This window comes from Oikopleura dioica, chromosome 2 (genome assembly GCF_907165135.1).
Source record: "Oikopleura dioica chromosome 2, OKI2018_I68_1.0, whole genome shotgun sequence".
NCBI lineage: Eukaryota > Metazoa > Chordata > Appendicularia > Copelata > Oikopleuridae > Oikopleura > Oikopleura dioica.
In genome coordinates, this window is record NC_137292.1 from 13,383,802 (window position 1) to 13,395,602 (window position 11,801).

Genomic DNA, 11,801 nt, shown 5'->3' on the forward strand with positions numbered 1-11,801 from the left:
TGAGCTTACAGAACGAAATATTGAATGATAAACATACAACTTTCTCCGTTAACTTCTCTAATGATCGAATACGTTCAGATGCCCGATGGGGGTAGCCTCTGGGCTCGGGTACGGCTCCAGGGCCGAAAGGCAGCGAGATGGAGATTTCAAATTGTTCTAAATTCGGGCACATTCAAACTCAAAGGTAGATCGAACAAACGCCCACCGCATAGGCTCAGTCTTCTCGTAACGAGAAAGAAAAGAAACTGTAGATCCCAGGTACACCAGAAAGCCTTACCCGAAGCCTTCATCTTATTGTTAGCCCGCGAGTTGGCATGTGACAGACCCAACAAAACCAAATAACGCTGCTCTTATCATTCCAAACAACCTTGAACCGATTGAATTCGAGACCACTTTCAATTCCCGCACTGCGCTAAATAATGTAAGTGTTCAAATAACGACTGCTTCTGAAACAAATTAATCCAGGAAACATATGAAGTCAAGCAATGGTCGTTTCTCCTTGAAGAAGTTACCAAGACGGGCCAAAGAAAGGCCCTTGCTCAAACGAAAATTGATCTTAGTAAACTTGTCGCGGAAGAACTCGATGATAAAATCTTCCATGAATTTACAGATATTGAATTCAAGCCCTTCAAAGGTATTGCTAGTTAGAAATACCGCTTCATCGATTTAGGGCGTGTCGAAGCCGTCAAGCTTTCATTTCAAATGGCAGGAGTTCTTCTCCGCTCTGGCCATGCGACAGATGATGATATGCAGTCATTAGCTTCTTTATTGACTACGAATACACTTGATATTGGAAATCTCGATGATTTCAGGTAAAGAATAACATCAGAAAGCCTAACTAGCCCGCTTTTCAAGTGATTCTATCTCTGACGTCTCATCTGGATTCAACGCTTCTCATTTATCAGAACTCAAGGTGACTGATATCAGAATAAGCCCCAATCAATCAATGTTTTCAGAACCTAACAGCTGGTATGAACGCTTTACTACAGGATGACTACGACGAGCTCTCGATAAAGTCATCCAGCTCTCATGCGTCTCGCAATGGAACTTTGAATAGAAGTGGAACGCTAGAAAAATCAACGAGAATCGTTCCATCTTCCACGCCAGAGCCCAGACCCGCTGCGAAGACTCCACCGACGAGGTATTAGAAAATTCCTTCATATACCAGAATCTGAAACGATGGAAGAAGAAAAGTCCAAGCATTGATTCCATTAAATTTCACGTCTACTCAAATTTTCCTAGCCGCAAGCTGCGTCCCAGCAGACTTGAAGTTGTCAACACCATAGACAGACTTCATGGTGACGAGGAAGAAGAGGAAACTGTCGGAGGAAACGCCCAGGTATGATTTCTATCTGCGTTCAGAGCCTCGTATTCTCCTGTTCTTTAGGAATTGCTCTCATGGGCTCGTGAGGCGACAAAATATTCCGTGATGGTGAACGTGACAAATCTTACATCTAGTTTCCGCTCCGGAATTGCACTTGGCGTCATATTGAAAAAATATTCACCGGAAAATATTGAGCTCCACCAGCTCGATCCCCGGCTCGCTAAAGGAAATCTCAAGACCGTTCTTGCGGCGTATAAGAAGGCTGGCTTAGGTCGGGTGGAAAATATTCTTTTACATCGAAGGCTCACTCATGATTTCCGTAGATATTAACATTTGGGATCCATCTGCTCCTTTTAATCCCAGTGATTAATATTTGTTCTCGTTATTCCTGCTGAATGTAGATTCTTTCCAAGCTCGTGATAATGAGCAAATTTTTCCATCCCGGTAAAAGATCTTTATGGCGTTATCAATATCAACGAAATGGCAACAAAGCCCGATAAACTTGCCGTAATCACCGCTCTTCACATGATAAAGACCAAGTTTGACAGTCCCAAATCAGCAAAGCTTCGCGAGAAGCCAACCAGAAGAGATGTCGATACTGAAACAGTGAGGTCGCTTATGTTTGACAGCAATACTGTTTGGTCGAGTCTATCGGTGTTTCGAATTGAAACGCTGATGGAAGAAATGAGAAGACTCGAAGAAGTACCGGATATGTACTCAGAAGCAGTCGATAATATACTTGATGACCTTGGGGAGTTCTCATCGAGCGAAGATGAGGGGGAAGAAGACGAGGAAGAAGCTTTTGAAACGGAAATTAAAAAAGTCGAACAAAAGGCTGAAATCTCAAAAGAAATAGAATACGAGAAGGAGCGAATGTTGAAATCAGAAGAGCTCATCGAGGAGATTCTCCATCCTTCTGCTCCAGAAGAGTCAAAGTCATGTGGACACAATGAAAGTGATTCTGAGGCAAACACGTGCGAGACAGAAACACTCCCTGGACCGCCAGTTCCGCCAGAAGAACAGCTGGAAGTAGAAACTCACACAGTTGCCTTGTCTGGAATCTCAAGTCCAAATCGAAAAAGCTCAAGTTCAAGTTTGGAAGACGAAAAAGATCCTTGGGCAGATGAAAATGTTACTCGTCGACCAAAGGATGATCTTGTCGGTAATTCTGGAAATCGGAACTCGCTAGACGAGTTTTTGTCCCTAGAACAAGAGCTTCAGGAAGATGAATTTGATGAAGTCAAAAAGGTGCGCGCAAATGTTGAATATAAATTACTATTATTTTAGGAAGAGACGCTTCCGCTAACGATGATAGAATTGATGCACCGTGAGAGGATGTCAACGCTTATAGAAGAATCTGACGACGAGATAGACGATAATATGCCGAATCTTAGTATCATAGGAAAAGTATCGATTGGAATTTAAGATAAGAACCTTGGTATAAACTTTATCGATCTTCTGAAAGATGAAGAAACGCTTGATAACGAAGTCCTTACTCCGGAATTCGACTTATCGGAGTTTACCAAAGCATTAGACTTTTCAAAAGATTTACTCAAGTCAGAAGAACCTAAACCAGACGACAATATCTCATTATCGGGATCCGATAAAGAATTTGAAGAGATGGAACGATTAGCTTCTCTTGAATCGGAAGAAGCATTTAATGGATTAAATGATTCAAAAGCGACGATCCATGAAGACTCATTTCAATCAAAAATAGAAAAGGTTTCTATATCTGAAACTTCTCAAACGTTGATTGACGACGTTACCCCTGTTTTCGATAACAATAAGAATCCGAAGTCAGAAGAAAATTCTACGGATACAATTAGTGATCAGCGTATATCCCCCAGTGTATTACCGATCCCTGATGAAATTGAGGAAGAAACCATGGCAAACTCGGCTAACCCCTCTCCGATTGAAAAGATTGCTCCTGATGTTCCGCCGTTTATTCCAGAGTTAAATGAGGAGGAAACCATAGAGGACTCTATCGAAGCTGCTATTGACAATGTTTCTCCACCCTTTGTCCCAGAACCTGTCGGAGAACCGTCTATCGAAGACTCCATTGATACTTATTTTGACGAGAAAACCGTTCCAGTTATCACCCCTGCGAAACTAATACTCGAACCTACCCAAGTAGAAAGCATTGAAGAATCTATCGAAGCATTTATAAGCTCTTCCGAACGTAGAAGAAGCATCCATGACGCGCCAGAAGTGAACAAATTTATCGACCAGGAAAAAACAGAAGATACCTCCAGCAAAATTCATTCTTCAAAAAGTCAAAATATTACAGAAAGCACCAATCCTTTCGAGAAAGAAGAAGGCGAGCCTTCAAATCCTTTTGAAGTGGAAGAAAAATTTTCGTCCTCCAATCCCTTCGATGAAGACCAAAGAGATGAAGAAAGCGGTAAAAATCCTTTCGACGATGAACCAGTCCATAATGAAATCAAGGAAGAGAATTCGTCTCCACCCCGTCCAATCCGAGCCCTCGCTCCAGCCTCTCAAGCTGAAGATCTTCTATCGCGATTGAAAGATGCTACGGAAGTAGATGTATCATCAATCAAGTCCGAAAATTTCTCCAATACAAGCTCCGACCAAGCAATTGATGTTCGTCCGAGCTCATCGGCCAACGATGCTGATTCTTCCGACGGCGATCTTGAGCGAATAGCAGTCAAGATTGATGAATCCGGAAATGTGATGGATGAAAGTGACGGTGAATCGTCGATAGAAATGGTTGACGAAAATGAGAAGCAAAAAGGGCGGAGATGATGAAACAAGAAGATCTCATCCATAAACAAAACGAAGAGGTAAGACGAAGGGGAATTTGCTTTTATTAAAATTATATTTAGAAATTTATGATGATTCTACAACAGCTCACGGAAAGAGAGGCTCAAATTTTAGACGAGCAAGATGAAGGTAACTTTGTACATCTGTAAGTTTTATAACTGGCGATTTCCAGTTGATGATCGAGCGAAAGTAGTAGAAACAGATCTTCGTCTCGCGATGAAACAAGATCAGCGGAAAGAGGCCGAGCTAACAGGTAAATTATAAGAAAACTTTACTTTTTCTAACAAAACTAAGGTGAATGGCTTGCTCTTGTTCAAAAACGAGACGATCTGCTGAAGAGCGGATCACTTATCGGCCTTCAAAGAAAGAGAGCAAAGCTAGAACTCGAATATCTTGATGTCCAGCGGCAATGTCGAGTCCTCAGTCTCAAGCACGAGTACGAAAAGACAGAAGAAGACCGTAACTCGGAGGAGACGCTTATTCAGAAATGCGTGCAGCTAGTTCAGGACAAGGCCATCATTGAAGAAGAAATGGGCGAACTAGAACAAGAGATCGATGATCAGCGAGAGCGACATGCGGTTCAGATGCAGAAGAACCTAATGGAACAAGAAAAGCTCAAGCAAGGTATTTTTGAGAAGAAAAAACGAGTTCTTAAGGGGGGGGGTCGACGAGAATTTTTTCAGGGGTGATCGTAATTTCTCTTGTACACATAGTCTGACTATGAAACTTATATTTTTGGAATTGTCAGATCCTCCCGAATCCGTTAAGCCTAAAAACATTTGATAAAAATGAGATTTAGGGGGTGAAATTATGAAAAATGTAAAAAGAATGGCCATTTTTGGTGCATTTTCGCGAAAATGCCCCTACTTTGAGGGGATTTTTGACCGATTTTTTCTGGCGAAAATTTTTTCTAGTTTTCGCCGCCTGATTTTTCAACCCTTTTCTATCCACCAGTATACTCAGATTTTCCCCATCTAATCCGGTTTTCCCGCATTTTTGGTCACGGAATTCCCGATTCTCGTCGACCCCCTTAAATTATTTAGCTGAAAACTCGACCTCGATATTCGGAATCAAGCGAAGCTGGTTCAGCTGATTTACAACGTTTCTACGCCAATTTTAAAATCCTTTTACCTTCAAAAATGCGACCCATTCGACTCTTGGTTAAATCAAGTCAACGTAGAAAAAGAAGTTCACCTCTAATGCATTCTACGTATTCAAAGATAAATTCCTTAATTGATCTATTTCTTCAAATTATTATTTTCCTTATTCTTCCTCTCAAACTTTCCTGTACATTTTCTCTTCTATCCAGCAGTATTTCGCCTTTCGTCAATTGGCGAAACTACTCGTTTATCAAATTAATATCCGATTAGTTTCGTCACTTTTCGCTGGCTGCCTTCAGTATTACACAAATTAACTCAGATTTTGTATCTGGTAATGTACCCGCTACAGTTCAAGCTGAATACCTCTCATAAAAATAAGATTTGATACTTTCATCTTCTCGTTTGCATTCAATATGCATTCAGATAGAAAATGAGCGCGCAGGCAAATAAAACAGTGATAGTGAAGCCGATCATTTTCGGCAACACTTCTCAGGTGCAGACTGATTTTAAAAAGGGTTCAAAACGAGTCATTTCCAGGCGTTTCCCAAAGCAAGAGAGGAAGATGGGCATACTCATGCATGGACGGTCTATTTGAAGTCGTATGACAATGAGGACATGTCGGTCTTTATTAAGAAAGTCCAGTTCAAGCTCCACAAGTAAAGACGCTTCTCGGAGAGTGCATTCACATCGAAAATTTAGTTCCTACGCAGTTCCAATCAGAACAATTACCAAACCCCCCTACGAAGTACGCGAAACAGGCTGGGGCGAGTTCGACGTCGAAATCAAAATCTTCTTTGCCGACAACGTCGAACGCCAAATCCAGCTTTTCCATCCGCTAAATTTCCAACAAGCTTCTGAGTGGTACGATGAGCTTGTGTTCGTCAATCCGAGCCCAGTACTCGCAGGTTGTCTCAATAACCCGAGAAAATTCAAACAGGTTCGTGATTTTTATTGACAAATCAATATTTTGAAATTATGATCCCTTTTTCACGCGGCGTGGCGCAAATCAAATTTTTAGAAATTTCACAACGCGCATAACCACGATTTCGCAGAGCGAGAAAGAGAAGCACTCGAAAAAATCGGCGCTGCGCAAAATAGCATTGATAAGATGATGGCAGAAACAGAGGCTGATATTGAAAAGAAGCGGGAGCAGATTAGGATCCTGAAACAAGCGCTGAAGAAATCTCAGGAAATCATGTGATCTTCTTTCTTTTTCAAACAATATTCTTACTGCCATTCCGCCCAAATTAAAAAATCTAACTTTAGCGACTTTCAGAGATGACGGAATCGGAAGATGAGCCTCTTAAATGCGAGGAAGAAGACTGCTGCTTCCACAAAGATGATCCAAACTATGATCCAGAGGATGGAGAGCGTTATCCATCAGTTCAGTGCGATGGATGTAATATCTGGTGCCATCCTGTCTGCGAAAATTTTTTTGACGCAGAGACAAGTCACTTTGATGCTTTCTTTTGCAGCAACTGCCTAGATGAAGAGGACATGGATGGCACTGCTAGGGTGAGCTACTTTTTATGAATTCAATCTCTACCTTATAATTAGGAAATAACTTACAGGAAGCCACTTTATCCATCACTTCAAGATCCTTTTTATCATGGCGGTTTGAAAGTTGGCGACGACGGAAAAGTCTTCCACGGCAAAACTGAAGTAATCGAGAGCGGGACTGAGATGTTTGTCCAAAAATTAAAAGAGAAAGCCCAAAGCTACGAGGATGGGAGAGAAAAATTCAGTGTTGGGGATAGATTCATCAACAAAGAATGGCTAGACGACAATGGATTCGACGAACCGATCTTTTATCCGAGCGGGAACACGCCAAACGGACTGGGTAATCATCACTGAAATCAAGGAAGAGAAACTCTATTTATTTTCAGAGATCAGAAACTCAGAAAGAATGACGATTAACTACGTTCGAGAAATGTTAGGAGACGACTACCCCATATCATATTTCGACTGCCAAACACAGAAGGAATTCCGCACGACGCTTCTGAGATACTACAATTACTTTGAAGATAAAGAAGTCCGAGAAGATGGAACTCATGCCCGTTTTCTTCAAAACAAGTTGATAAACAAGCGCTACAATGTTATCAGCATAGAATTTTCCGATGAAAAATTAGCTGACTATGTGGACATTCCTATGCTTTACAGGAGAATATCCTGGCAGAGTCTGGTTCCGAAAGATCCCATTAAAAAATATGAAACGCCCCCTAAAATGGGAAAATATGTCCTGATCGGTAACTTTGACTATCAAAGAAGGAAAGCTAAATTTTCTTGTTAAGGACCGGAAGGATCGTACACCGACTGGCATATTGATATGGCGGGGTCTTCTGTTTGGTACCACATTGTTTCCGGTGGCAAACTCTTCATCCTTGTCGCTCCAACGGAAGAAAATCTCGACAAGTATCGCGACTGGGAATCGCACGATGCCAAGATAAGACGAAGAACGTCTTTTCTGGAATGGTGTGAAAAAGAAAAGAATCCGATTCCTTCGGAAGATATTTGTAGAATGGAGCTTCATCCAGGCGATACGATGCTTGTTCCAGGTTAAAAATTAACATCAATTCTTTCTCTAAACCTTTTTTTAGGCGGATGGATTCATTGTGTTGTTACAACAAAGGACTCACTCGTTTTTGGCGGAAATATCTTGCACACGATGGGTGCAAGAATGCAGTCAAAATGTGTACAAATGGAATCAGAAGCTGACATTCCAGAGAAGAATACATATACTAATTTCTTCTTCAAAAATGTGAGTGCGAAGGTTACCACTTTTATCATTTTCTTCGAGTATTTGAACTCTACTTTTTTCTTAGCTAATGTGGTACGCCGGAAAACAAGTTTCGAGAGAGCTTCAGGAAGCAAACAATTCAAGAAAGATATTCTCAGAAAAGAAGATACTGGAAGCTAATCATATCTATGCTGTTCTTTCGAAAGGCAAGAAAGCATTGGATACGATACCCAGCGACATCGCTCCAGACGACTTTCTCAAGAAGTTTAAGAATCGGTACGCACTTTGAATCTATCTGAAACTCATAACAAAATTCAGCTTGAAGATGCAAAAGAAGATTGCAAAAGATGAGCCACCTGATTTGACTCCATTCAAAGAGCCTGAATTCGGTAAATTAACTTTTTCGGTGGGATTCTTGGTGCGACGGTGTCGGATTTTTAACGGACCCTAACCGGGTATTAAATTAGATTTAGCGGAGATTGGAACTGAGCGACTTGAAAACGGCGAAAAGTTTGAGAAAAAGACGGCGAACAAGAGGAGTAGAGGGGACAAAAGCCGTAGAATGCAAGCTCTGGTCAAGATGGAAAAAGAAAATGGCCACGTAAAGCAAGGTACGAACAATGCTTATCTTTTTATTTCCATTGATTTCAGAGAAAAACGACGAGCGGTATCTTCCGGAAGAAGAGTTCTCAGATGACGAGATTCCAGCGGAGGACGACGACTTCAAGAAAGAACCCTCGCCACCGCCGAAAAAACACGCTCCGGAGAAACACACCAAGGTATCTTTTACTTTATTCTGCACTTTCGAAACACAAATTTTTAGGTGAAGAAGAAAAGTTCTCGGAAAAAGACGGCTGCTCAAGTCAAAGGAGAAAGATTTGCATCTCACTGTAAAAAACTAAAACAGAAATAACAGTGCCTTACTGCCCGTTCCACTGCCAACAATTTATCGACCATTTTTTCCAAAAATCCACTTTAGTACAACAGTGCATTTAATACTGTCTCTAAATTAGCACAAAAACATTCAGGTCAAAATATTGAAAAACAGCCTAGAAAATACCTCTCCTGACCTGGCTTGCTCCACATAACTCCACATTTCATGAAGCTTTGACTATTTTACTGCTCTTTCTTGACTTCTCTGAACAAGATTATTTATCAAAAATTTTCACCTTGCTATATGCAATCAATTATAGCAAGTCTTCTTTGTTTTATTTTGCAGGGCAAAACTAAAAGATTATTTTGAATAAGAATGCTCAAATGTTCTCATATCTTGGGAAGAGTCCTGCGTAAATCGAGTTGGAAGTATCCGAAAGATAAAATCCGCAATTTTTCTATCATCGCTCATGTTGGTATGAATAACGCTAGTACTTTTATATGGGTATTGTTTGTAGACCATGGCAAGAGCACATTAGCAGACAGAATCTTGCAGATATGCGGCCACCAAGTTGATCGAAAGCAGACCCTGGACACGCTTGATGTTGAGCGCGAGCGAGGCATAACAGTAAAGTCAGTTGTTGCATCGGTCAAACATACGGTGAACGGAGAAGACTATTTGCTCAATCTAATTGATACTCCTGGCCATGTTGATTTCAGTTGGGAGGTGCAGAGATCATTGACAGCTTGTGAAGGCGTTCTTCTTGTGGTGGATGCGTCTCAGGGAGTCCAAGGAATGGTTCGTGAGATTATAGAGTTCTTTGCGAGGTTTTATTTTCTAAAAACCAAAATGAGCTCAGACAATGGCAAATTTCTATGTCGCGTTCGATCTTGGCCTATCCGTTATTCCAGTGTTAAATAAAGTGGATCTCCCGCATGCAGATGTTGACAAAACGATGATGGAGTTGAATCAGATGTTCGACATTGAATTTGAAGAATGCCTCTCAATATCTGCAAAAAGTGGCATGGGTGTTACAGAAGTGCTGGACGAGATTGTCAATAGAATACCTCCTCCACTGCCAATTGACGTAAGTGGGGGTGCTCTCTGGTGTTTTGATGCATCAATCGGCGGTCACTCAGGATCAGAATTAAAAATTTATACCAAATGCATGTATCAATCGTATGTCTGCTTGTTTGTTTAATATTGAAAAGGGAGAATCAACTATGTAAAAATATTGGACGCGTTCCTATCCTCCCTGGCGATCGTTTCTTCCCCTGCAGTGATAAATCTGATTTGATGAGTATCAAAGATGTCGGACGCTGCTTTCCGGATTTACAGCCAGATCCTGAGGGATTACTTCCTGGACAAATTGGCTACTTCTCAACATTAAAAGCCAAGTCTCGTGTCACCGGAAAAGTTCTTGTGACAGATGAGAGGGCCGGAACAAAATTAACGGAAGACCCGAGCCTACCATTCAACCAATTGAAAAACTCGACTCCTTCAGTATTTGCTTCATTCTTCCCTCATACTGACAACAAAGGCAGAATCAAAGAATTCGAAAAGTCAGTCGACTCGTTGATCCTCAACGACCCTGCGGTGACATCAACAAGGACTGCCTCGCCTGCTTTTGGATCAGGGCTGCGTTTGGGATTCCTCGGACAGCTTCATTTGGAAGTTTTCTCTCAGCGACTGAGGGATGATTTTGAAACGGATGTTATCGTTACTTCTCCATCAACAGCCTTCAGAGCGCGAGTCGACGAAAGTTTAAAAGATAAAAATTACAACGCGATTCGACAAAATAGAACACTCGTAAGTTACTCGCGCTCTCATAAATAAATTATTGGCAATAACTAATTAAATTAAAGGTTGATCCAGAAGATCCCTATATCTTTGAATTCGAAGTTGCCGAAGAATTTATTCCGAGAAAATTTGTGACTGAATATCAAGAACTCTACTCGTTACTGACAGTTATCAGCCCCGTCGAATACTCTCCAGCAATTTTGAGTGCGGTTGAAGAAAGAAGAGGGTCTTATGTGAGTTCTGAAGAGATAGGGGACGGAAGGCTGATACAGTTTGTTGCCAAATTTCCGGAGTCCAAATTTCCGGACACTTTTCAGATTTTAAGGGGTTTTAGTGGGACACTAACAAATTGACGATGACCCAAATTTCCGGAATTTTTTTTCAAATTAAGAAAAAAAATTGACGGTAGCTCATATTTTTTCTTCGAAATAAGGTACAAGAGGTTTAATACATCGACTTTCTTGTGTTTATCCTTGAGTTCTCCTATCAAACCCACTTTGTCGTCGTCTTTTTTGCGCTTAGACGACTTCTACACGGGTAAGTGACCATGTTTCGAAAAATTTTAAGGATGCTTGGTGGGACATTATTTTTTCATAGGAAGGCCAAATTTCCGGACATTTTTCGGAAATCTGGGGACAAAATTAGTCCGGAAATTTGGAAACATACTGTATTCAAATACGAAATTCCACATTCTGAAACGATCAGAAATTTTCACGGGGTTCTTAAAGGCGCGACTAGCGGATTCGGCTCGTTTGAGCTTGAAGAGCTCGACTGGCGCCCCGCTGAGCTCGTGGTTCTTTCAATTTCAATCAACTCGAAGGTAGTTCCAGAACTGCAAATGATAACGCACAAGCACTCAGCTGAAGCTCTCGGAAGAAAATTGACGAAAGAATTTGTCGAGTTACTACCGATGCAAGATCATAAAGCCTCCGTCTCAGCGCACATAACCGCAGACCCTGATCAGCAGCGTGGTTTTTGGGGAAGCTCGTTTGGAACCCGACATACGAATTATAGACGCGAAGATACCACAAGATCAAAAGCTAACAAAAAGATTGACCTGCAAAGAAGACAAAAGAAAATTAAAGCGGAGAAAGATCGTCTTGAAAAGCTGAGGCAAATTGGAAACGTAAAGGTTCCAAAAGACGCTATAACATCTTTGTTCTCGCTGATATGATGCAAATAAAA

General features: G+C 41.2%; 5 protein-coding genes across 6 annotated transcripts in view; 4 read left to right on the forward strand and 1 right to left on the reverse strand.

The window, feature by feature from the left end:
* Positions 1–11,801, reverse strand: part of LOC145699176 (small ribosomal subunit protein eS12-like) — a 129,364-nt gene that overhangs the window by 3,703 nt on the left and 113,860 nt on the right. The window lies entirely within an intron of this gene.
* Positions 60–4,351, forward strand: LOC145699149 (uncharacterized). The gene is made up of 13 exons (XM_081776402.1): positions 60–258; positions 302–421; positions 466–634; positions 671–812; positions 856–913; positions 957–1,141; positions 1,243–1,339; positions 1,388–1,595; positions 1,776–2,572; positions 2,612–2,724; positions 2,788–4,125; positions 4,168–4,234; positions 4,278–4,351. The coding sequence occupies exons 1-11, from the start codon at positions 61–63 to the stop codon at positions 4,085–4,087; spliced, it is 3,387 nt and encodes a 1,128-aa protein (XP_081632528.1). The 5' UTR covers position 60; the 3' UTR covers positions 4,088–4,125; positions 4,168–4,234; positions 4,278–4,351.
* Positions 5,198–6,454, forward strand: LOC145699172 (YEATS domain-containing protein 4-like). Its single transcript, XM_081776432.1, has 4 exons — positions 5,198–5,698; positions 5,743–5,861; positions 5,905–6,142; positions 6,224–6,454. Exons 1-4 carry the CDS (start codon positions 5,636–5,638, stop codon positions 6,404–6,406), a joined length of 603 nt encoding a protein of 200 aa, XP_081632558.1. The 5' UTR covers positions 5,198–5,635; the 3' UTR covers positions 6,407–6,454.
* Positions 6,456–9,098, forward strand: LOC145699157 (lysine-specific demethylase 7B-like). Of its 2 annotated transcripts, none has more exons than XM_081776412.1 (10): positions 6,456–6,720; positions 6,763–7,045; positions 7,092–7,451; positions 7,497–7,760; positions 7,803–7,963; positions 8,028–8,218; positions 8,261–8,331; positions 8,410–8,553; positions 8,594–8,721; positions 8,766–9,098. In XM_081776412.1, exons 1-10 carry the CDS (start codon positions 6,484–6,486, stop codon positions 8,853–8,855), a joined length of 1,929 nt encoding a protein of 642 aa, XP_081632538.1. In that variant the 5' UTR covers positions 6,456–6,483; the 3' UTR covers positions 8,856–9,098. The 2 variants fall into 2 exon arrangements, with proteins under 2 accessions (XP_081632538.1, XP_081632539.1); XM_081776413.1 differs by having other exon boundaries at positions 8,416–8,553.
* Positions 9,167–11,790, forward strand: LOC145698384 (translation factor Guf1, mitochondrial-like). Its single transcript, XM_081775587.1, has 6 exons — positions 9,167–9,291; positions 9,334–9,614; positions 9,676–9,954; positions 9,996–10,625; positions 10,682–10,949; positions 11,159–11,790. Exons 1-6 carry the CDS (start codon positions 9,192–9,194, stop codon positions 11,788–11,790), a joined length of 2,190 nt encoding a protein of 729 aa, XP_081631713.1. The 5' UTR covers positions 9,167–9,191.